This window comes from Chenopodium album, chromosome 18 (genome assembly GCF_948465745.1).
Source record: "Chenopodium album chromosome 18, dcCheAlbu1.1, whole genome shotgun sequence".
NCBI classification, from domain to species: Eukaryota; Viridiplantae; Streptophyta; class Magnoliopsida; order Caryophyllales; family Amaranthaceae; genus Chenopodium; species Chenopodium album.
The window spans coordinates 10164399-10189556 of NC_137851.1; the positions used below are offsets into that span (position 1 = coordinate 10164399).

The 25158-nt window shown below is 34.6% G+C and overlaps 1 protein-coding gene across 1 annotated transcript; it reads left to right on the plus strand.

Moving 5' to 3' along the window:
* The first annotated feature begins 1141 nt into the window (after positions 1-1141).
* Positions 1142-24144, plus strand: LOC145593043 (uncharacterized). The gene is given in 29 exon segments (XM_081649552.1): positions 1142-1240; positions 1359-1602; positions 1680-1775; positions 3140-3315; positions 5610-5883; positions 5961-6028; positions 7576-7645; positions 7736-8089; positions 9619-9698; positions 9969-10020; positions 10208-10361; positions 10498-10585; positions 12510-12612; positions 12720-12810; positions 13591-13688; positions 13991-14167; positions 14365-14604; positions 17635-17730; positions 17814-17905; positions 17996-18059; positions 18191-18266; positions 18526-18596; positions 19740-19829; positions 19886-19981; positions 20077-20150; positions 21310-21416; positions 22036-22151; positions 22805-22882; positions 23342-24144. Coding segments are annotated over 27 exon segments (3273 nt in total). The 5' UTR covers positions 1142-1240; positions 1359-1602; positions 1680-1694; the 3' UTR covers positions 23549-24144.
* The last annotated feature ends 1014 nt before the right edge of the window (positions 24145-25158 follow it).

Genomic DNA, 25158 nt, shown 5'->3' on the forward strand with positions numbered 1-25158 from the left:
CCAAACGATACCCTGTGTCATTATAAATTTATTGTTTTAATCGATCTATTTATATTTTGGCTTGTTTATCAATAAGCTTAAGTGAGTTTTTTTTTTTATTTTATTTTTTTTATAGCTTAAGTAGGTTGTTATTTGTATGAGCTGGTTTGACTATAAGAATTATTTTTTTTGCATTAAAATCAATCCGTTGTAAAAAAAATGGTAAATCAAATCTTTATAAATTTGATGTCAAAATATATAATACTCCATAATGCACATAAAATCTGTTACTCTATGATTACAATTCTATGAATTAATGCATAAAAATAAATCGAAGTAATTTTTATTTCTTACAAACATTATTATTGTGTAATTATTAAGGAATTACATTCGAAGGGAAATTTAGAGAGGGTGTTATGCATATAAAGAGTTTATCAATTAAACTAAACATAGTAATACATGGAGGTTAATGCATGTAGTTTTTCAATCATTAATGATCTGGTATGATTTGGCAACACATCAATTGTCAAATGGCAAAATTGGTGATACATGACAAAATAGCATGTCTTGCCATTTTTAATACTTCCTCTGTTTTTTTAAATATTGCACCACTTGCCTTTTAAAGAAATTTCACAAATATTGCACCATATCCATTTTAGGTAAATAAATATTTATGTTCACATTACAAAATACCTAATATACCATTGTTTTTCAACTCTTACTTTTTATTTTGTATATTCAATCACATGGCAATTTTGTAATTCTACCTTTTTCTCTCATCATTTTTTCCACTACTAAAAAATTTGTGTCAAACCTTTATGGTGCAATAATAAAAGAACGAAGGAAGTAATATAAATTGATATTGATTGATATATCTCCTCTCACAATATAATGATTTTTTTTTTTTGAAATAATACAAGTGATATAATAAAACGACATAAAAATCTATGCATAAAGATGTGAGAAAAGATAAACTAGATGGTTAATCTTATCTTAGATGGTAAGGACTAAAAAAGAACGGTAAAAGGTTGTACAAGTACAGAGTATTATTTTTACCAATGTGAAACCTGATTAATTTAAGATTTTTCAGAAAAAAATTTGTAAACAGTAAATCCAGCTAGAACTCTAACATACCTCAATTAGTCAATTTCCCTCCAAAAATGGCTAAAATAGTAAAATTTGATGATGCAAATAACAATCCTATAAACCCTAACATTTCCTGACGAATTGAAGCTTCTGCGATTGAAGAAGCACATTCCAGGTATTTGAACCCTAATTTTCAACTGCTTGTTTCAGACTTCGCAATTTTTTTTTTAATTTTTTCTTCCCTAATTATTCCCCAAATTGCAAACTTTAATCAATTTTTATTTACACAGCAGAAGGAAATGATATCAATTTTGATTGTTATTTGATCGTCAAACCAAAAATTGGTAGAATGGCTGAAGAAACAGAGTTGTCTAATTCAATTGTGTTAGTGAGATCATGGAGGACTGCTTTTTTGACTTTAAGGGATGAAACTCAAACTCAATCTCAAATTCATTCTATTGACACTTTGATCATTGTTCTTCCCGTGCTCGATGAGCTCGTATTCGCTCACTTTCTCCTTTGCTTCCACCTCATGAGGTATTGCATTGTTGTATTGTGGCTTATCCGTTCTTTTATTTTCGTGTTCGATGTTGATCAGGATTGTTTTGTTTCAGGCTACGTCGGATTTGATGTATCTTTTGAATGTGGCGGCTTCAAGCAATTGCACGAATGAAGGCACGGGGCGTGCTTTATATCTTATTTGTCATCTGGTAATGTCATTGTAACTTTTTGTGTATGGGTTAATTTTCATTGCCAAGTTATGTCGTAGAGTAGTAAAGCTTTTGAAAATAGATGGATGCTTAATTGTGAAAAGAGGGCTCTATCTATGAGGCTATGGCTCAGATTAAGGAAGGTTTTTTTGCATAAGGAAATTGTGATTCGCATTCCGGTTTCTAATTTTGAAAAATAAATTTAATCAGCTATAGCTGGTATTGTTGCTAGATTTCATGTAATCATTAGATTATGCTGGGGTTAAATTACTGTGATTTAGTGGCCAACTAGCCAGTCTCTTATGTGCCAGAGATAATTCCAAAGTCGCGACTAGGGCTCCAATTCTCAATGGATTAAACATTATAGGACCTTATGCTTTTATGTTATAGGTCAATGGAAACTTAAGTTGCTTCCAAGAAGTACATCTGAGGTTAGATGTGCCTATGAATATGCATTTATATTGTCAATAACCAATAGAAACGAGTCAAAAAAGGGTGGCAAGAGGAAAATGACCAACTCATAATGTTTACTGTATGTGCTCGCCTCTCACTGATAGAAAAGAATTGAAAGAGGGTGGCAATAGGAAGATGATCTACTTAAAGTATTTGCCATATTTGTTCTGGGAATAGGTTTTTTTTAACTACTACATATTATTATTTAGAAATCAAGAATATAGTTAAACTTTGACTTGCATACTAGATTGAAAGAGGTAGTTTTTTGCAGCTTTGGTCTTCCAATCTACGGATCCATGTGTAATACAATGAGAATAAATAAAGTTCTTTTTTTTTTTTTTTAATATTCAAACCTTATGGCTGATATTTTTCTGCTAATATAATAATATAACGTCTGTTTGGTAAAGATAAATTGAAAGGAACATGGCCTACTTGGCAAAGCTATAGTGGATTACCCTGCTACTTTGTATAATACATTAAAGTGAACTTCAAGGCTTCAGTTTAAGGAACATGGGCTTATTGACAAAGCGATCCTGAATGTTATCTGGTTCACAAGCTCGTGTTTGCTTGACCTGAATTCCTGACCTCTGTTCAGCCATATGTTTTTCTGGTTTTATTGCTATAGACTAGTACCTAAAATTATAATAGGAATTAACTGATCAACAGTGAGGGTGTCCATAAAGATTATCTGGAGCTTCCTTTAAATTATTCTGGGGTATACATAAGATTTTCTAGAAAAGCATGAGTGAGAGAAGAAAAGAAAGCAAGAGACTCCATACTGTGTTTCATTTTTTATGTTGTCACATTGATGGAGAAAATTCTTGTTATTTAACACATTTTTGAACTTATTGGTTTCCGCATCTTATCTAATTATGCTTATCCTGACTTCATTTATATTGTATATGTCGCAGATTTACAATATTGCTCTTCGCGTTCCACTTGCATTGAGTTCATCTGCTTGGTCTGAGATGCTTGGGTCTTTCAGCAAGATAGCAAAGTATTTTATTGAAAATGCTGTCAGAGTAGGATCTGTCTCTGACAACTTGACTGGCATAAAAGCTACGAAGGATTGTCTGGAAACAATAAGGTTTTTTTAGCGCTCCATGTGTATATTTATTGTGTTTTTCTGGCTATGTAATATAGCTACCAAGAAGCATTAAGCATATTATCCTGAGGTGTCTGAACACAGCTTTTGTTTTGGCCTTTAACTCTAGCTACTGGACAGTGTTTAGTGGGTTCAAGCTTGTTGATTAGTGGGTTGTAGAAATGATGTGGTTTGTCAAGTTGTTTACCTGTTTGTCAAGTTGTTTACTGTTTGTCTCTATTACTTGGGACCAACTTATATCATTGCCAATCAATGGGAGGTATTTTGGGCACTTGGGCTATAGTCATGTATATAACTAAGCATTCGGTCTATTTCCCTGTTAGTGTTTGATCACTGGTTTAAATGCAATAGGAAGTCCATTTATTAAACATGTTTGTTTGCATATCGTAATGATATCTGTTGCTAATGTTGTATTTGAGGTCTCTTCGAGATCCTGTTTAGGTAGGAAGGAGTTGTTCAATCCTATATTAGATTGATAGGTCCCTGAGTCTTATTGCTTTTGTTGATATAGTGCTAGTAGCAAGAATTTTTGGGGAAGGTACTAGAGTGTTTTCCAGTATGAACCCAACAAGTTAGGTTTTTATGAGATTGTTACTATATTCAAGGTTTGAACTCTAAGTTTGTTAAGCTTGTTTGAAAGTTCTCTTTATCAAATTTTAGCAAAAGTCCTAATGGATTGTTTATGGTGCTTCTGAGTATGATTTTGGTAGAATCTTGTGCTTCTCTTGAGGGTATACATATTCTAGATGCCTCGTTAATATAAAATAAGGTATTTGATAATGCTAAAGTATGAATTGAAGGATTATTCTGTTCAAGCTGAATTTAGAGAAGGCTTATGGCTGATTGTTTTGGAGTTAGGGCTATGAGATTTGGGAGAGGAGATGGATCACGGGATGTGTTTAATAATATGTTTGAAGTGGTAAATTTAATGGATGACGTGTTAGATAATTTAAGGTCTTCATAGGATTGTGGCAATGGGATCCTTTAGTATCTTTTTCCTATAATACTGGATGTGTTAGGTCATAGGATCATGTAGGGATTGGCATGATGTTGTTGAGGGTTTTAAAGTGGTGGTTATCTTTCAGCTGTTGCTTACTTATGATTCCAACTTATTCTTATTTGATGACTTGTATAGATAAAAGTTTTTTTACACATCTTTTTTGGACAACAATGTGTTTGGACACTTATGCTCGGCTTAGAGTTTCTATGGTAGGGTTCTAGTGTGGGGGATGCTCTTTGTGATGGTGGTGATGTTTTATCTAGGATGTAGGTGGGGATGGTGATGGTGGTTTGGGTGGCGATTTAATTAGGAGGAGGCGGGTGCAGTTTAATGGACTGGTGACGGTGTGAATAGCTGAGTTGAACCATTTGAGATGTAAATGAAAATTAAGCCCCGGATTACTAGACTGAATTAATGGATTCTACTTCATATCTGTATAACAAAATAAGTAGTTAAGTATTGTTCATTGTTTTTTCCTCTCTAAGTTATTTCTGAATACTTAAACCTTATATTTTGTAGTCCTATACTCCTATGTACATTCTGATTCAGATCTATGTCATGTAATAATATATCATAAGAACAGTCTAAATGCTGCTTTGTCTAGTTAGAGCATAGTAAAATTTGATGTTACAAAATATATAGATATTAATAGATGGAAGGATTTTGTAGCCTGATCGCCTGGATTATAGTACTTCCTCCCTTTATTTATTTATTTATTGAATTTCCTTCAAAAAGTAACTGCTAAAAGCCCCCGCTGCCTTTGCCTACAAATAAGCTAAAAAGTTATTCTGTAAGTCAATAGTTAAAGTAATTTCTGAGACACATTCTGCTCTAACTACAGACACTGCAAATTTGCCATGAAAGTATTACACGACTATATTGTCATCTTCTTTGCCCTTCCAAAGCGCACAAAGCGAACTTGCAGCAGATCCGAAACAGTACTAGGGAAACCCTGGCACTCACCATACGAGTCAAATAGCTCCTCCAAATATTACTTGCCATCTCACATTCTTACAACAAAGAAAGAGATGTAAGAAAGACTTGCTATTGGAACAATGTAACGTGAAAATACCCTGCAAAATATCCATCTTTGGTCTTTTCTTTTGAAGTATTGATTCTACCCTACACCAAAGTCCACTCAAAAGCTCACCTTAAGAGGAAATTTAGCCTATTATATGAAGTTAAATCTTACTAAAAGTCACTTGTCATTTCTCTGTTTGACATGAAGAGCTAATATAGTTCTTCTGTTTTCAATATATGGCATAAATAACTTCAGGCATCTGATCAGCATGGATCCTCAAAGGTCTTCAACATCAGAAAACATTCAGTTGGTGGAATTCCTCCTTCATATTGTTGTATGCTGTCATTCCGAGTTGAATGGCTCATATCAATCCAATGGTAATATGAGTTGTCGTGGTGACTCTGGGAAGAGAATTCCTCAACATGCCAGCTTGTGGAAAGTTCAAACGACTGCCTTTTGTATGGTCAGTGAATCATTTGCAAGAGTTGGATCTTCTTTTCCTGTAGGCACTTGGCAGTCTGTTGTTGAGGTGTGTACTATTTGATTTTTTTAAGCTCTTGATGCATGTCTTAGTGGACAACTTAGATTGTCTATTTTCTGAATTAGGTGCTGAGGAAAGTAATGGATTCACTTGCGGCCAAGATGCTTATTGCAGAGGATGGTGTCCTGTCAAGGTACTCTTTTTTTTTTTTTTTTCCATGTTTATTTTGATATTTAGTTTTGATGTTTAGAAACTCTATTCATTTAATAGTGTTTGTTTTAGTTGAATTTTTGCAAAGATTAAGGTGAGTAAAAGTGAATTAATTGGAGCATGTTTTAGTGAATAGTTGGATAAAATGCGTATAAAGAGAGTGAATTATGAGGCACTCCATTTCTAGCATATCAACAATAAAGGAGCATAATCACTTTGAAACAGGGGAGTTCTTTAATTTGTTCTTGACCTATGTGACTTGGACTCTTCATTTCGCCTCACGTACCCGTGTCGGACCCTCGATACTCGGACATGGGTATGACACCCGGACACTTCACTTTTAGTTCAAAATCATGGAATTTTTTCACAAAATAGCCGAGTGAGACACTTGGACACATACCCGTGTCGGACATGGGTGCCCTAGTCCAAGTAACATAGTTCTTGACTATTAGATATGTGTTTTTGCACAATTTCACATGCAAGCTTCTATGCTTTGGGTTTGAGGTGGTATAATTTTATGGGAAAGACCAAAAACCTTACTGCAGTAATGAGATTTGCACTCTATTGAAAAGGAAAGGCTGTCTCATTGAAAGTTTCATGTCTTGTCTTTCCTGCTATGTTTTATTTCTGTGCAAAGGAGTTTGGAGCTTTTGATATACTATGTTAACAATTAACTTAATAGCTGCTGAGGGAGTGAGGGATGCCTTTTTTTTTTTTTTTTTTTTATATATCTATACATTTTTTTTTACTTTTTTTTTTATATTTAAGTTTTTCTATTTTTATTTTTCAAATGCTTGTATTAACTTATGTTCTGAGAGTCTTGATGTGCCTTTAACCATTTGTTTTTTCTGCCGAGTTGCTAGGCTGATAAATAGATCTTTTTTTTTATTCATTTTACAACGTTTGCATTTATTTTGAAAGTCTTTGATGAAGAGCTAACAAGCTTAAAGTCTAGAAGTACACTGTAAACTCATTTGAGAGAAAGGACCTTTTCATAAAACATTTTAGAAGATTTTTATCGCTGAGTGTCTGTCAATTTGATGGTGACAAACACAGCTTGGAGGAGCAAAACTGCAAAGTTCTAGCCTGAGGAGATTTATGTTCGCTAAGGAGGCAGTTCCAACCTTGCCTCCAGCCTTGGGGACTCACATTGTCCTATAAAAGTAGATATGTGCTTCGTCTCATAGCTGCTAGTGAGTTTATTGGAGCTTTTGTTGCTTTGGGTGATTTGGTTTTCTAATGATTTTAGAAATGATTTTTTTCTTTATTCAGAGAATTTTCTGTCTACTAGTAAGCACCTTGTATTAAATTTTCTAAGTTAGTTTTCTGAAAAAAATATTAAAAAAATGTTACGTTATATATATATATATATATATATATATATATATATATATATATATATATATATATATATATATATATGTGACTAGTGGTTACCCTTGCTTCCTTGGTCCTCATTTTTTGACGTTATATTTTTTTAATGTGTTGGTTAGAAGTCCTAACTTTTTTTTTTTTAATTATGTTTTGCAGGTTTTACACCTCAGTTCTGCAATGTCTTCACCTTGTACTTGTAAATCGGAAGGGTTCTCTTTCAGATCATGTGAGTTATTGATTCTCTTCTTGGGGAATGAGGTTTTTGCTTTATGTCTTGAACTGAATCGACTCTTGTTTTAACATTATGACATTGCAGTTAGTAGCTTTTGTAGCAGCAGTAAGAGTATTTTTAGCTTATGGCCTAAATACTTCAAGCTCGTTATCCTGTCATGGAGATAAGGATCCAGGCCCTTCAAGCCATAGGTTTTCTTCAAAGGAAACCATCAAAAAGGATGTTGGTGCATACAGGCCTCCACATTTGCGCAGGAGGACAGGTTCTTCTCTGCAGCAGCCACTAACTAAGCCATCTCAAATATCATCAGATCATGACTCTTCGCCACTTGAATGTTCATCATCTGATTCTGACTATAGTGATAGTGACATTGGACCAAAAGATTTTGATACTGTGCGCAGCTGTAAGGCCAGAGTTGCTGCTATCAATTGTATACAGGTGAAAATTGGAGAATTTTGTTTCTACCTTATATTATTCCTTTACTATTTTAATTCTTACATCTTAAATTTATTATGTCCTTGAACCTCTAACTAAGCAGTGCATTTGGGCTCTTACCCGAGTGTATGTCACTTTCTGCAAAAATTTGCACATTCCAGTGGGTCTCTCTTAAGAGTAATTTCTTTTTTGGTTTAGAGAGTGGTTGTAATTTGGAGATGAGAATGGTTGTAAATTTGTTGTTTATAGAAAAATTTGCCTATAGTTTGCAATCTGGAGATGAGAATGGTTGGTAATTTGGTGTTTATGGACATGTTATTGGTAGAGAAATGGTAATGGTGATTCCCTATTTGGCTGGATTTCTTATGTCAGCAATTATGCGGTTCGAGGAATTGGTTGCTAGCACTTTAATAGTCATGAAGAATTATTCCAGTCCTCTGAAACTTGTTCAAGGTTACATCTATTCTTCTTCTTTGGGAGCTACCTTTAGTGATTTGACTAGTGGGGGTGTGGCAGACCGCAGACTATACTTTTAAAGATATTCCATATAAGAGGGTATGGTAAATGGGCTGGGGTTGTTTTTTTTTTTTTTTTTTTTTTTTTTTTTTTTTTTTTTTTGATGTAGCCATTTACTGAAATCTCCACACCTATCTCTCTAATTATGCCATTTACATATGGAATTGTCAGGTCTCAATGACAGTAAACCTTTCTGTGATGGCTTTTTTGAGGAGGCTCAACACAAATGACAGTCTTCACTATGCAGACTTAGCATTTAGCAATTATAAGTATGTCTCTTAGGTTTGTCTGTCTTGTGCTGTCAGAGTATAAAGTAGGGTATCATTTGTTTGTGCATTGTGAGGTAGCTACTTGTCATTTCAACAGGCAGTTTGGTGTTGTGACATTGGGTCTGCTCACTCACCTTCTATTTTGTCACCTATTTGAGTTTCCTGAGCCAGAGGGGCAAGGCATTCTTAATAGCAAGGGCTATTGTGTAGTTGAAACCTTAAATATGAGTCGGACAGCTTTATGGGATAGAGAAGTACATCTGATGTTCCTTTGGGGCTTTACAATGATTTACCGTGATTGGCATGCCTTTTTTTCACTCCGATGATACTCTTTTCATCACTCCTTTCCTTTTTGTACCAGTCTTAACATTGCAAGTTGCACTTATTCAAATTATCTGTTGGAACTTCGTGTGACCATGAGAAGCCTTTCAAGTAAAAGTCATGATTTTTTGTACTGTATGGAGTAGTGAATGTTTTAGTTATAAATAATTGCAGTTTCCTAGATAATACTCAAACGCCTTGCCTGGTATTTTAGTACAAGTGGAAGGCGAGTTGTATCTTTTGTGAGGGACTTCTTTGTTTGATAAATGATTAAAGAACGCAGCTTACATTGAGCAGAAAAAGTTAGAACCTGATAAACTAAGTTTTTGTGCCATGCATATTATCGTTTAGCTTATTACTGAACCTAAGATTGATTAGTTCTCACTTTCAATGTTTTTTTTTTCCTCCATAATTATGGGTTTGTAGGATCTTTGTGAAGCTGATCCGAAGGCTTTCATTGCCCAGTGGACAATGCTTTTGCCAACTAATGATGTACTTCAACCAAGGTGAACAATATGTTCCTCTTGTTGTCCATCTTTATTTGTATTTTTTTTATTTGTTATTTTTATTATCACTATTGTGGTTGTACTTTTTTCTTTGATCATTATATGCGTATCTTGGTGCTGTGCGCCTGTGCTCTTCTGCATAACATATTTTGCTATTTTGCATGTGGTTCCTCTTTGCTATATCTTTTTCCTTGCAGACATAATTGAAATAGTTTTGATCTCTTTGAGCTTTTTGATCAATTTCTTAAGGTACTGCTTGCTTATTTGCAGGAAGTATGAGGCAACTTTGATGACTTGCTTGTTATTTGATCCATTCCTGAAGGTACTGATGCCTCAATTTGATAAGACCTACATTTTTGCATTACTTTCTGCTAATGTGGCTTCAAGAGCCATTTTATGAGTGTTATATTATTCTTTGACACTGTCTAGTCAGTTTATTTGTTTTCTGGAACCTTGTATCATTCTTCCTACACATGCTTATTAATCATGCATTGAAATTTGCTTGCTAGACACGCCTGGCATCTGCCTCAGCAATTGCTGCCATGCTGGAGGAGCCTTCCTCTGTAGCTCTGCAGGTTGCAGAATACAGGGATTCAACTAAATGTGGTTCTTACATGGCACTCTCAAGCTCTCTGGGTCAGATACTCATGCAACTTCATGCTGGTATACACAAGATCTGAACTCTTTATGTTGAGGATTTTTTTTCCGTCTGATATTGTATGCTAACAAATATTGCTTTTCTCTTAAATCATTTTTCTTCCCTTTTAATTTCCGATGGATATATCTGTTGATGGTGCAGGTGTGCTATACTTGATTCAATACGAGAGGCATACTGGACTATTGACTTCCTCGTTCAAGATTCTCATGCTGTTGATATCATCCACACCGTAAATATTTTTGCTCTTTGCTATTCTGTGCTACACCAGTCTAGAGCACGTTACTGTCTGATTTCTTTCTGCTGTATATTTCTTGCTAACTTTTAAAACCTTGAGCTTCATGTAATATGAGGCAAGGATTATGCATGCTTGGTGCCTGGGATACATGTCTCCTTTTCCCTCTCGGCTTTTCTTATTCTTCTGTTCTGGGGATAGGGCCATAGGGGGGTTTCAACTTAAGTGTTATAGAGATTGTGGGGAGTTGGGGACCAAGAACTGGAAATGAGTGTTGGTTGCTAATTGTGAAAATTTTGCTTGATTTGTATTTGTTCCTATGGTAAATGAGGTTGAGCTTCCTTAGACTATATCACGTAGAAGAAAAGATCATGATTTCCCAATTCTGAGACAATTTTGTGCTAGAGGTGCTTAATATTACTGTAATAAATTGTGGGCTCCTTTACTGCAAGCGTATGCACCATGTAAGAAAAAAATATATGCATTAAAGGTGTGCCTTTCCTACATGAAGTGCACATCTTCACTTTTTCCTCCTGTCTAGGATCCAAGGACAATATGCGCTTGGTGCACCTCACGCTTTTATAATTGGGTTCAATATGTTTAAATGACTTAAGCCTTTTTGATTGAGTAAATTCCATTAATTAGATTATTTGTCGAATAATGGAGTTTGAGGGAAGGAGCAAGATATTGTGGAGATATTGAATTTTAGGGAAGGATAAATTCCTCATTGGCGAGTTTGGAGATGGAGGTTGTGGTGGGTGAGGTAGTCTGTGATAACTGATAATAGTGTGACATCCACTCGTCTTCGGTCCAAGAGAAATAATTAGATGTTAGGAAGAGTTGGAGGACATTTTTCTTAGACAAGGAGTTGAATGTTTGAGGGAAGCCCTGGAGATAAGTCAAACAAACTTGAAGCATTGAGTTCTGGAGGATCCGTTGAGGATAATGATCAATTGATTTCATTTAAAGGTCAAAATGATTTACTATGCATCCTGGAGATTATGTAAGTATCAACATTGCTTAAAATTAACAGAAGCTAACAGAGCAGCAAAGTGGGGTGTTGTGAATTTTTTGTCCCAAAAGTTTTCCCTAGGTTTACTTGGTGAAACTATTTCTTTTGGCTACGATGGTAAAACACTTGCAGTTTCATGCTTTAATGTGTAGATTCATATCCTGGGTTCATCATGTATTTCTTGCGTTGGTTAGAGTCAAAGCTTCATTCTGTATTGCTTTTGGGAGGAGGTATGGCTGGAAGTAGTCTATCTGAATTACTTTCCCATGTCTCCCTTCCTTATTTACCTCATACTGCAGTAACAGATTTTGATTTGTTACGTAATGAATGACACGGCGAGAGGGTTGTGGTTTTTATTGCAGTGTTTTGTGACTGGGTTTGTTGAACACTTCAATTGCAACCCCAAAATCCATGATTGACAGAATAGTCGTTCTGTAATGCAACAATTGAGTTTTATTTTCAGTTCTATTAGATCCTTGAACCAAAACACACCACCATTTGCGCTTTGACAAAAATTTAAAATAGCATGTAAAGTTACTGACCTTTTTATTTATCTAGACTACGTAATCCAAAGAAAAACAGCAGTGAATTTTTCAATTTTACACGATCAAGATTGAAGAAGAAGAAGAAGAAGAAGATTGAAACGACCAAGTTCTGTATTTATTTATTATTTATACCTCGTTGATGTGAAGTTTTCTTGTTATCCTTGCCACTAATTTATTCTTTTGGAGATCCTGTTTATATAAGAGAATTGATGTGATTTGTTAAGGTAGATTATTAGTATCAAGCTTTTAAATTGAGAGTATTCAGAATGAAGAACACTTGTTTATGTTAACTGGGAATTTGGGAATGTTCTTTATATGCTTTTTTCCTGAGGGATTTGTTCTAATAGCTTGATGTATTCCTTAGGTATTCGAGGATGCCTGGAGAGTTGTTGCCCAGAGTCCTTTCATCTCTTAGATTGAGGATTGAGGAGGGTTTTTCATTTAAAAATGATCAAACCAGTTTACTGGTTAGTTGGCTGGTTTTCTGACTGCACTATTTTTGTGAAACTAATCATTCTGAATTTATCCTAAATTTTGTTATTGATAGGAAATTTTGCACAATTTTATCTCACAGGCTATTTCTATCAGTTGCTTGACTGGAGCTGTATCTACATCTCCTTCTTCTTCACATGTTAATGAAATGTTTGAAGCTGAAATATCTGCAGGTTGGCTCACTATCTCCTAGTCACTGCTGGTGCTTTTGTTAGTTGTGATGCTTTGGCTATTTTATTTTATTTTTATTTTTTTAATTTACTGGATTAATATGCATAATTGCATTAGCATATTTATGGAATCGTAAAGAGAAATCAGAGAAAAATAAAGACAAGTAGCCGAGCTCACTGTGGGGGGTCCAATTGGTCTCACTCCTGAACCCCTCTTTACTGGGGATTTCAATGGCTAATATTAGTTCTCATGTTATAACTTACAGTTGAGCAATTAGCGATCCTAAATCTGTGGTCTGAAAATGTTAACTAATTTGGAAATGTCTCAACATGCAGACTTGTGCTGCCCAGGACAGTGTGATACGTTAACATCTTTCCTTCTGGGTGATTGATCTTTTTTTTGACAATGATCTTAATCAATTAGAATAAGACTGTTGACTGGTTAATGCAATAAAGGGACAAGTTATTAACTGAAACTTGTTACCTGTTGTAGTCTTATCTTAACTCACTATCATATCCCAATATTTTTCTTGCATCCCATGAAAGTGTGTGGTAAAATGGAATTCTTGTGCATTTGTGATTCCTTTCTTTCTGTCTCTTTTACTGTCACGGTCATACAGGTTTTGGTTTGTATACCTACAGAAATATTTTTTGAACTTGTCATTCCTCAATTAGTTTACTAATTTTATTCTTTTGTGTTATTTTTGATTGATGGGGTTTTCATTTATTTCATTTTTCTAGGAGTCCAACTTTGAATTCGTACTTATATGAGCTTGATTTCAGGTTTATATTTGGATAAAGGAGGATCAGGTGTCTTGATTACTCTGCTTCGACATGCTGAGCAAGTCGCAAATCCACCAATATGTTTGGAAGCTCTCCAGGTATTGACTGAACATCAATATCTCTTTTTGTAAATGAATCTTGTCCTTAGCGTTTCCCAAAAAGATTAGAACCGTTAATTACAGCTAAATGGTCCCCCCCCCCCCCCCCCCTCTTCTTCTCTTTTCTGATTTTAGTTGCCTAATTACATGGTGCAATTATTTAGTCTAGCTTTGAATTTATCTTAAACTTTTCTTGTTCTAATCCTGATCACCAGTCAGATAATTGTGCTGCCACTAAGCTGTTTAGTTGTATTCTTGTGTAGTATGATGATATGTTACAATTTCTTTCAAGTTTGTTACAGGCCCTCAAAGCTCTATGCCACAACTACCCTAACATAGTGGCTGCGTGTTGGAAACAAATTTCAGCTACCGTATATCAAATTTTGAGACCAGACACTTTTAGGTTATCGTATTCAAAAGGAGCTTTTGGACATGAGAGTCTATCATCTATGGATAAGGTTGTGTCATCTGCTGTCAAGGTATGAAGTCCCCGGCTTTGTAATTCTTGTTTTTAAAATAATTTACATCGCCGTCTGGCAGATTATTGTGTCAAACCTTCAGGGAGTAGAAGATTTCTAAATTCTCAATATAACTGTATTTTAAATTTAAAATTGACATTCTACTGTGTTTTAGAACCTGTTAAACCATTATGATGTCTTTTTCCCCCCCCCCCCAGGTTTTAGATGAATGTCTTCGCGCAGTATCTGGATTTAAAGGAACTGAGGATCTATTCGGTGACAGATTAGGAGAGACCCCTTTTGTGTCAGACTTTGTGCGTGACAAAAAAATCTCTTCTGCCCCATCATATGATTTGGAGAAAGTCGGGCCTTCCAGAGACAATCTGTCAGGAAACTCAGAGTGGTCTGAGGCCATTGAGAAACATATATCCATATCTATATGCCATGTATCTGGAATGGTGCGTTTAGTTAATTATTTGGCTTGTGAGTGTTTATCTGAAAAAGACAGAAATTGGCTGTCTTTATAAGTTGGTGTGTCATGACTTTTGATGATTGTTTTGATACAACATAACACTAAATCTTAAATATTATTTTATAAAGTAGTGTTCATGAAGAGGACCTTTTTATGACATGCCTGGAGTGTAAGTCCATTTGCTTTGTTATACTGTTCCTTCCCTGTCATGTTCCTAGATGTTAGTGTACATTGGAGGAGTACTTTATACTTGTTTTAGCCCATCATTTTAGGCGTGCTTCATATTTATTGCAGTATTTTACTGTGAATTCTAAGAACCTTTGTCCTAATTAATTTAATGATTCATGTGCTCCCTTCAGTTGGCACATTTGTTTTTCTTAAAATATTTGTTATTTTTTCTATGAAATTTGTGTGAATAAATAGTGCAAGCACCTTGGAAGGTGATAGCTGTATTACGATTTTGAAAAATAGGAATTCCTTCAAGTGTAAGTTTTTTGAAGGATCATGTGTTATGTCTGTGAAGCAATGAAAGTAACATCAATATGTCCATTACAAGCTTTCTTAATAGTTATGGAGAAGTTTTATTAGTATAGGAGGTGAGTTTGGGTCTATGTCGTATCTGTTATGTTTGGGAAGTCTTAAGAGTCTTAAGACTAGCTTGCTTCTGTATATCCATTGCAAATTTGGTTAGTTACTGTGTAAATTTGGCTTTGGCCTGACAATAGTGAGTACATGTAAGGGAAGCATGTCAACTTTGTAGTAAATGAGGAGAATTATTATATTGCAATGCTAAAATAGCTGATCAGAGAATAAAAAAAGGATTTCTTAGCTGATTCCAACTTACATCTTATGTATAAGATGTGTTGTTTACATCACCTCTGTGCATGCTGTTAGGACCAGAAGGAATTGCATTTTTTATTAACATGGTGAACGTGTCTTGTACTGTAGTGTTAGGGGGTGGGGGTGGGGGTAGGGTGAAGGCTGGATTATCTTGAATAATTGTATGTAACACTTTTTTTTTTGGAGACTAGATTCGATCTCAACTCAGGTTTGGGTAGTACCCCCCCCCCCCTCCCCCCTAGATTTTACCAACTAAACTAGTTGTCATCCACATAAGGCTTTTATTGGAGGGAAATGGGACCAGTACTACTTTGAGTGACATTGAGACCATCTGTAGCTTGATCTTCCTTGAAGCATTAAGTTTTGAATTATCACCAGGCTTTGACGTTGCTATATGCTTGTATAGGTAGAGAGAACCTAGTAATTTTGGAACATTTTAGTTCAAAGTAGCTGGCTGTGACCCCATGTAAGTACTCTTAGGAAAAGCAGTGAATTGACCAACCTGCGTGGAAAGCTAATTGCAGAATGGACAATTTTTGAGAAGCTATGAATTTGGAGACTTGAAGGCGAGATTTAGAACTGAATGCTGGTTAGATTGGTTGTGAGTATCACAGGTATAAGGTAGCGAATTTTATTGACCGACATATTCTGTACAATATTCATTGTGATCTATATGGTAAGAGGGGAAAGAGGCTCTGTAATTCTAAAAGACCTTATAAATGGAACTGTTTTTAATCTTGCACTGGCTTTCCCTCCTTTCCTATCTGGTTACATCTTATATGTAAGGTGAAAAAGGAATCCTTTTGTGTGATCCATTGGTGACACAGCTCTGGATTCTGGAGTCTATTATTTATATTGTCATACCAAATTTTCTGTTTTATTGCTTCATCGAGAGCATTGGATATGTCCTTTGGTTTGACTCTGTCAGGGTTTGGGAGTTATGGGTAGTTTGAAGGGGCTATTCATCATTTTGGTTTTTGTCTACTGATATTTGGGTAGAGTGTGAGTCTAGGGTCCTCAATGAACAGCTAGTTTCTTCTCTGCTTTTGAGTGTACTGCTTTTTCATCTTTCACTAGTGAATTTGCATTCCTTTTCTTGGAATTTTCAAATTTCCAGCTTGACAGCTTTGCTTTGTATCTTTTCTCTATTTCTTCCGATTCTTGCTTAATTGACAGATTTTTAAATAGTGTAGAGGCTACTTAAAGCCAACAACTGTTTATGGAAAAATTTATTCCTGGTCTCTGCCTAGGATGAACTATTAATAATTGAGCTTATGTCTGAAGATGAAGTGATTGGTCATTTTGCCTTTAATTTGCTGGGAAGCATTAGCCGAAACTCACTGAACTGAACTTCCTAGAGTGAATTAGGTGTCTCTATTTGCTCCGTATTCCTTCTAGAATTCTGTATGCATCACTGCTGGCACCAGTTTCTTGGGTTTCCTACTTTCCCGAAGTTCTTGTGTCCTTTCTTTGGTGCCATTCTCCCCATGCAAAAGTAGCTGATCCATTGCCTAGTCTAGTTCTAAAATTTTCTCCTTAAAGCACATACGTGAACGAGTGCTACACTGAAGCTCGATTTCTTGGTCTACTAGTTGTTAACCTGACTCCACTCATATCACTGTCATCTGGCTGTTTGGAGATCATTCCTTTAATTTTATAGCTCCAGTTATCCAAGAACATCAAGAGGCAAGTTATATGAGTCTGTAGCTCGACATATTTCCATTTCTATCATACTTACATTTACATGGTTGAATCAGGAAATATTCGCTTACCTTGTGAACAATCCGTTTTTAGCTCTGAAGTTAGTATTTTTTAAATTAGTTATTTATGGAACAAAGCTGTCAAGGAAGAGAAACCAAATGGTTATATATATGAATCTTTTTCATAGAAGTTGAATCTTGAATAATATATAACCAGTAGCTGTCAAGCCCGATTTTTTGATGCTGTGTTTATAATTGAGATTTTTCCCCTTAGAAGGGGCAGGACATTGTTTGAAGTGGTGGGTCTTCTCTGGGTTCATTAGTCATTTTCATTTCTCATGTTTGCTACCTTTTGTGCCTGCACTCCCCCCATATATTTCTTTCAGTCTTTTATTTAACAACAGCAACAAATTACGCCAGGCTAAACAGTTCAAATTTGTAATAAAACTTATTGCAAAGTTTTTGTTGTCTGGTAGGTGAGAGCTGCATCAATTACTTGTTTTGCTGGTATCACTTGTGCTGTCTTATTTTCTCTTGGGAAGCAGCAGCAGCAGTTCATCCTTTCTTCCTGTGTGAGTACATATCTGTTCTTCATCTGGATTTATTACTCTACTGGCTGTATAGTTTCATAAATATGTTGCTTCAAAATTTTCAGGTAAAAGCTGCAAATGATTCAGTCCCTTCAGTAAGGGCAGCGGCATGTCGAGCGATTGGTGTCATTGCGTGTTTTCCAGAAATTTTTAAGAGGTAATATGAAGTACTCCAAAATATTTTTTGTGGTGACTTGTTTTTAAATCATGATAAAAAAATATGCTAAATGGATGGTTAATCATATAGTGCAGAAATCCTTCATGAGTTTATCAATGCTGTGGAGGTCAATACACATGATCAACCTGTCTTGGTATCTTTTGTTGGCTTTATCTTGAATTCAAACTATCTGTATTCATGGAACTCTCTCCCCCTTGCTATTAATTTATATGTTATATATTTTTTTCATTTTGCTATATGTTCGTATGAATATTCCTGCTGCAGGTGCGTGTCACTGCATCTTGGGCTTTGGCAAACATATGCGACTCATTTCGACACAGTGTTTCTGAAATTTCCTTAGGTAGGTGGGTCAAATTATTATTTTTATTGTATATTTTTGTTTTCACAGTGTTTCTGAAATTTCCTTAGGTAGGTGGGTCAAATTATTATTTTTATTGTATATTTTTGTTTTTATATGTTCAGTTTAAGTTAAGATCAAAGCTTTGCACAGTTTCATGTGGATGGTTTTAAGCTAATTGTGTACAGCTTTTCATTATCATTCTCCTAGAATCATATGATATGGGGATTATGTCACATTATGGTTTATCTTTTTCTTGCAGACTCTGAAGCAAATTTCCGACTGGTGACATTGTTAGAATGTTCGTTGAAGCTAACAACAGATGGAGATAAGGTAGTTTACCTATCATTAGAGGATTCTGGTTTTTGCATGTATTTTGTTGTGAATAGTCTCCATTTGTTAAAAGTTAATTTATATTGTCATGTTTATTTCTGTCAATTCTCTTCGTCATTTTAAAAAAAAATAAGGATATAAAAAGAGAGGAGGATATTATCAATCTTCTTGATGCTTAAAGTTGAAAAGTAGCCGACAGCTGAGTGACCCTGACTCCCTGAGTCTCTTTTTACTACAAGAGCATTAGTCAATTCCCCAAATTGCTCCTGTCTTATACCTGTAGAAAGAGGAAAGGGGCAAAGCGCTTCCTGTTGTGTGCAAGGGTGACACTATGCATCTCTTACCCTCCACAAACCTACTTTGACAAGAATCTCCATATGGTTTGATGTAAGTGGGTTTTTTGATGTTGCTGAGTGAACTAGCTGTAAGGAGATATTTGCTCTTGTTCTCCCGGTCTTGGCTTTAAGCAAGAACTTCATCAGCTAGCCTGTCTAGCCATCTGTATACCATATTGCAAGAAGATGGCTTTGTAACTTGTTTGGAATTTTACGTATATTCTTAGTGTTCTCAATCATGCGCTTTATTTCCCCTTCTTTTTAATATTTTAAAAAATTTATCAGTGTTTTCAATCATGCACTTCATACCCCCTTCTTTTAAAATTTTTAAAAAATTATTTATTGAAATTGCTTATCTTCCTTCCTTGTGGCTCTGGATGCAACTTAGGCCATGCTTGGATTGGGGGTAATGAACTAAGGGAGTAATAATAGTCAAACAAAGAAAAACATAAGTGATTAGAGGTGATGTTATAGGAAATAAGAGCTGTGACATAAGGAAAAGAGAGAGATGGAGGAACACCATCACTATCTCATCCCTTCTTATATTCACTTTCATTTTCTTTGGTTTGACTTCTATTACCCTTGTACTACATTGCTCTCAATTCAACATAAGATGTATAGATTCTTCAAATGAATGATTCCCACACCTATATAGATGGCAATTTTTAAATTAAGTGTCATCTACTCATCTCAGTATTTTCATTCTCAGCCTTTTACATGTTGCTAGGATACCTTATTACACTAATTCATTGTGCTCTTCCTCTTAATTTACCTGCTACTCGCTAAATGACCCTATTTTGTGCCTCAGATTAAGTCAAATGCTGTTAGAGCCTAGGTAATCTTTCAAGAGTGACCCCGTTTGCAAATCCCCTTGAACAAGGAAAATGTCCAGTCACATGTCCTGGAATCAGCAAGATGGAGAATTTTTCCTGGAATTGCACTGTAACTAATAAGGACAATGCCTTATCTTCAGATCCCTTGGGATGTGTTCATTTATTAGAGAAAATTGTGCAAGCTTTCCTCTCATGTATTACAACCGGAAATGTGAAGGTAAGTTGTTTTTTGAATGTATTTTTTGTTTTTACTGGTTATTTTAGTATAACTCTTCCTAAATACATTTTTCTAATAAAAGGCCTTTATTGCAGGTCCAATGGAATGTTTGTCATGCATTAAGTAACTTGTTTCTGAATGAATCACTGAGAATGCAGCGATCGGATTGGTAATGGGCTCTTTTTTTTTTTCCTTTTTTTTTCGGTGGGGGGGGGGGGGGGGGGGGTGGTGGTGGTATTTCCTCTCCTATTCAACCCTTTTGTTCCCATGAGAACTCTACTTATAAAATGAAAGAGAAATCTACTGTATAGAGGACCTACACATCCAGGACTGCTCCAAGCAAAAGAGCGAATGTTTTATCAGGGTTGCTGCTTTCTGAAACATATTGGAGTATTGGACCACTCGCTAGATAAGCGTGTATTTAACTTTAAAATCTAGGTAACATATTGGAGACCAAAAGGTGAAAAAAACATGCTAATTAAAAGGATATGCAAAAGGCTATCAGGAATTTTTCTCCTAAATTCAACCATAGTATCTCTATATATTTACTGGCCGTATGAGCAAAACACTGCAGGGTTTTCCATCTCTTTAATTTTACAACAATCAACATTAGGAACTTGAACACACACTCTGAAAAAATCCATGGATCTAGCACATAACATAGTCATCAGGTGTACAGTCTAGAACATTGTATTGTCACCAAATATACCACTTTGTTAAATAAGCTCATTAAAGCTCAGCCCTTTTACAAAAGTGTACATCCTTTTGAAACCTTTGGCTTCCAGATGCCATTTGAACCCAGTAACTAGTGCTTGTGCTGCCCCTAAGGCCCTTTACAAAATAATGTTAGCCAAAGCAATCTTCATTGGGAACTGCCATGGTAGAGGCATTTAGATCTTGTTAGGAAAGCCTTGCAGCCTGATTAGCCTTGTTTGATCAAGGCATCTGCTTAAGTAAGTGTTAGTTCATATGAAATGGTACTTGCTAGGCTTGGCTGTTCGATTATCTACAGAATTTCATCATATTTAGTTTCTGCGGATATTTGAACTTTTCTCCTGAGGTTTTTCTTTAAGGTATTATATTTTTTTTTTTTCCTTTCTATTAAGAAGCCTGGCTTTATGTGTGAAGAATGGCAAAGAACAATGGCTTTACTCATTGCTTCTCTTCAACCCTTAACCTTGCCTTTGACAGCTCTTGTGGATAATTTCAGCCTTTCTCTGGATATCAAGATTCAGTTGGCTTGTCCTTTAATATAGCTTGGTTTTGTCACTTTTATTTTTGTCTCTTCTATAAAAATCTATAAATTGTCGAATCTTATGTTCTATCAGGGCTTCGTCAATTTATAGTATTCTTCTACTGCTGCTTCGTGATTCTTCCAACTACAAAATCCGGATACAAGCTGCCGCTGCTTTGGCTGTTCCATCAACAGTGCTTGGTGAGTGTCAAGTTTAACCAAACTTCAGCTTTCTTCACCCATAATATCTGCTATATATTTCACTGTGATGTTGTTTGCTTAATATATGTATCATACCATCAATGATAATAGTTGTCCTATTTAACCAATCATAAATGTGGCATCAATTACTTCATTATACGAGTGTCATTTTAAAATAAGACCACAGATTAAAGAATTATTAATTATTCCATTGGTAATCAAATTTATATAGCGACAGGATACATTGCAAATAGTGTATTGGCATTTCAAGTTTCTGATAATATTTATTATAAATAAATAAATAAAAAGAAAAAAGAAAAAGAGTTAAGTAGGCTTAAAAGGAATATAGAAATTTTTACATATAAAAAAAATTGCATGTCTAATAGTGAATACCTTAAAGGATAAACTAAGTGATGGCTGATATTTATATCTCCAATACACTTAAATGACAAGTAAACATCTTCAAGCAAAAGGTACATGAGAATAATATTATACGTCTTATAGCTTTTTTTCCCAATACCAGAACTTGGAATATTGTTCTTTTGATTGTGTTATTGGTTTTTAATAATTAGTTTAGTTATTTGATTGTTTATTATTTATTGGTTTCTTCTCTCTTCAGATTATGGCAGTTCGTTCTCAGATGTTGTTCAAAGTATCCAACACATTCTTGAAAATTTGACAACAGACCAACATTCAACTCCTAGTTTCAAGTATAGAATTGCTCTGGAGAAGCAGGTCAGGAATTTTGAATGTATTTGTGAACTGTGATGCAAAGTATTTGCTTTATTTGAATCATGCTAATTTCAAATTTGGTGTCATCTATTGCCGAACTACCTGTTGTTGTTTGCAATGCTTTTATAATATTTTGTTGGAACTTTATTCTTTCTAGAACTATATTTTATAGCTATAGACTCTGCAGTGTCCATTCTACCTGTATCTGCCCCCTTGAAGTTATGAATTTATTATGTTTGAACACTTGAGGGGATATATGTCATTTGTCTGTAAGTTAATAGATGGAACAGAGAAAATCTTCAAGTAATTATCACTGGACAATACATTATTAAAGTTTTTTTTTTTTTTTTTAATTAAATGATGATTTCTAAAATTTATGGAAATGCAGTAAATGAATAGATTAATGAAGATTATCAAGTGCTCCACAATCCACCCCAATGCTCACACCCTCAAGGCCTCAACTACAAGATTCTTTTATGTATTAGAATATGCTAATTTTTTATTAAATTTGAGATATTTAGTGCTGTATATGAGGGATTTTTCCTCTCGGATTTTTATTTATTTTTTATTATTTTTTTTTTTTAATATATTTATGATGTGTTGATATGTTTTATTCTTAATTCATTTTATAATTCTTTTTTTTCCGGATGATGCAGCTGACCGCAAGCATGCTTCACGTACTTGGTCTTTGCTCAAGCAACAGTCATGAACCACTGAAAGAGTTTCTTCTCAAAGTAAGTATTTATTTGATATTATACTCCACATATGACGAAGATTATTGCTTTTATATGTTTTTGTTGTACTTATTATGCATCCATGTTATTATGATGTTATCATATATAGACCAAATTACTGCTTGTTTAAGTGTTTTCATATCTAATCACAACTACTCCACAAATGTTTTGTTGGTGACAAGCACACAGGTTCCATGGTCTCTGATGTATAGTTATGCAAAATAGCCAAATCTCTCCTACAAGTCACAAGTTTAATAAATTACTAATAGGATCTGGTGGCTTGGTAACCTTGTAAAAATCCTCTAATGATGTAGCTAGCTTCTGTTTGTTATGTTTTCCTGTCGTTAATGACTTTGCACATTATCTTCTGCTGTAGTAGTACTGAAGTTGATTACTTTAAAAAAAAGAAAATTAAAAAAATTGCAAGTTTAGCTCATTGTCTTTATTTGTGTCTTTCAGAAAGCATTGTTCATTGAATGTTGGTTGAAAGATTTGTGCTCATCGCTTGAGACAAGAATTCAGCAAGATGATGAAGTGGACTTCTGTAGGAACCAAAAAAGAGAGTTAGTGTTGCAGGCAATAAAATCACTGATTGAAGTGTATGAGAGTAAAAACCAGTCTTCTTTGGTACAAAAACTTCAAAAGTTGATAGCAGCTTGTGGATGAAAAGATAAATGGCTGGACTAATCTCCTATATGCACTGTGACCTGAAATATATTCTTCTTGCATGCCATTACATCTTCTGTCGATCCAATATGGCATTTGGTGGAATCAACATAAAATTTGGACATTTTGCTGGCTGCTGAGTCTACGAGCTTCAGATGTGACCGTTGTCCAAGAGTGAACAATAAGGAGAAGACTCGTGTGGGAGGAATGTGCAGGACCTGGATGAAATGGGACTCATGCAGTTGCCCATATTTAGACCGTTTCTCTGGTAATGAGAGTATTTATCGTCTGTCTCTAGGAAGAATGGCATCCTTGCACTTCCAATCTTGGTTTTTCTTAAGGCAGTGATTTCAGGGCGCTTTCTCTGGGCAGGAATGCCCCTTTGTACATTTATGTTGTATTTCCTCCGTAATGAGCCAAGGTATGGATGATAGCTGTGGTGAGAGATGTATTAATTTAGTGTATATGTTGCTGCACTACATACCAATGTAAGTATACTGTTGATTTTGTAGTAGTATTGATTGATAAATACCGACACTATTCGATTTTTTTGTGGGTTTTGATTGAAAGGAAATTGATTGATAAAGATAAACCTTGTTCCAAATTATTTGCTTGTTTTGGATGCTGTGATTCATCACTTAAATCTCCGGTGAAATTTTATTAACTCTAGTGAGGTAGATATATAAATACTTGATAAAATGTTACTAGATAATTTTATACTTCCACCATTAGTTAGCGAATTACTCGAACTTAGTGATTAAATATATTAAAAGTATATAGTACTCAATAGCTATCTTAATTGCCCCGAGTGAGACTTGATACATTAAATTATTAACAACCCAAAATCTAACTTAGATACTACTACCTAGGTCTAAAATAGAGTTTACTCATCTTAGGTTAACTTAGTCATAAAAATAAAATATAAAATAATGCTCTGAGAGTGACGTGCAATAATACAAAAATACAATGTTCTTTGTACTAGAAGCCGGCCACGCCGCTTATTGAGTTTATTTTTCAGCTCAATTATGTTGCAACAAAATCAAGACAATAGAATTAACCAATACGATACAAATTATAGCAATGATTGTTTATAGTTATTATGATTGATATCTAAGTATGACACTTGTATAAGCCACTTGGATTATAAAGTTAATTTTCACGTGCTTGTGTCAATATTATGACATGTATTAGTAATCATAATGGGTGATTACTTATGAGATTTGCATTAATATAATAAGAATTTATTATATAATAGAACTTGGCCAATTTCAACTTTGTACTAGAAGGTTTGAAACTCATCACAAGATTGAAGTTACACAAGATTCACTAAGGTAAACTTCCTTATTTGATGTTCTTATAACAATTCACAATTTTGATGGATTTTTTTAATATTCTAATTCATAAGAAAAACATATTAATATGAAATTTTAGTTGATTTCTTTTCATTGAGTGGTTTCAAGAATAAAAATAAAATAAAATAAAAATAAAAATAAAATAAAATAAAATAAGCAAAACTATGTATTATTGATGGTCAAATATGTGTATTGATAAACATGTAAAGTCAAAACAAAAACTAATCAAGAATAGCATATCTTGTGGCTACTTGTAAA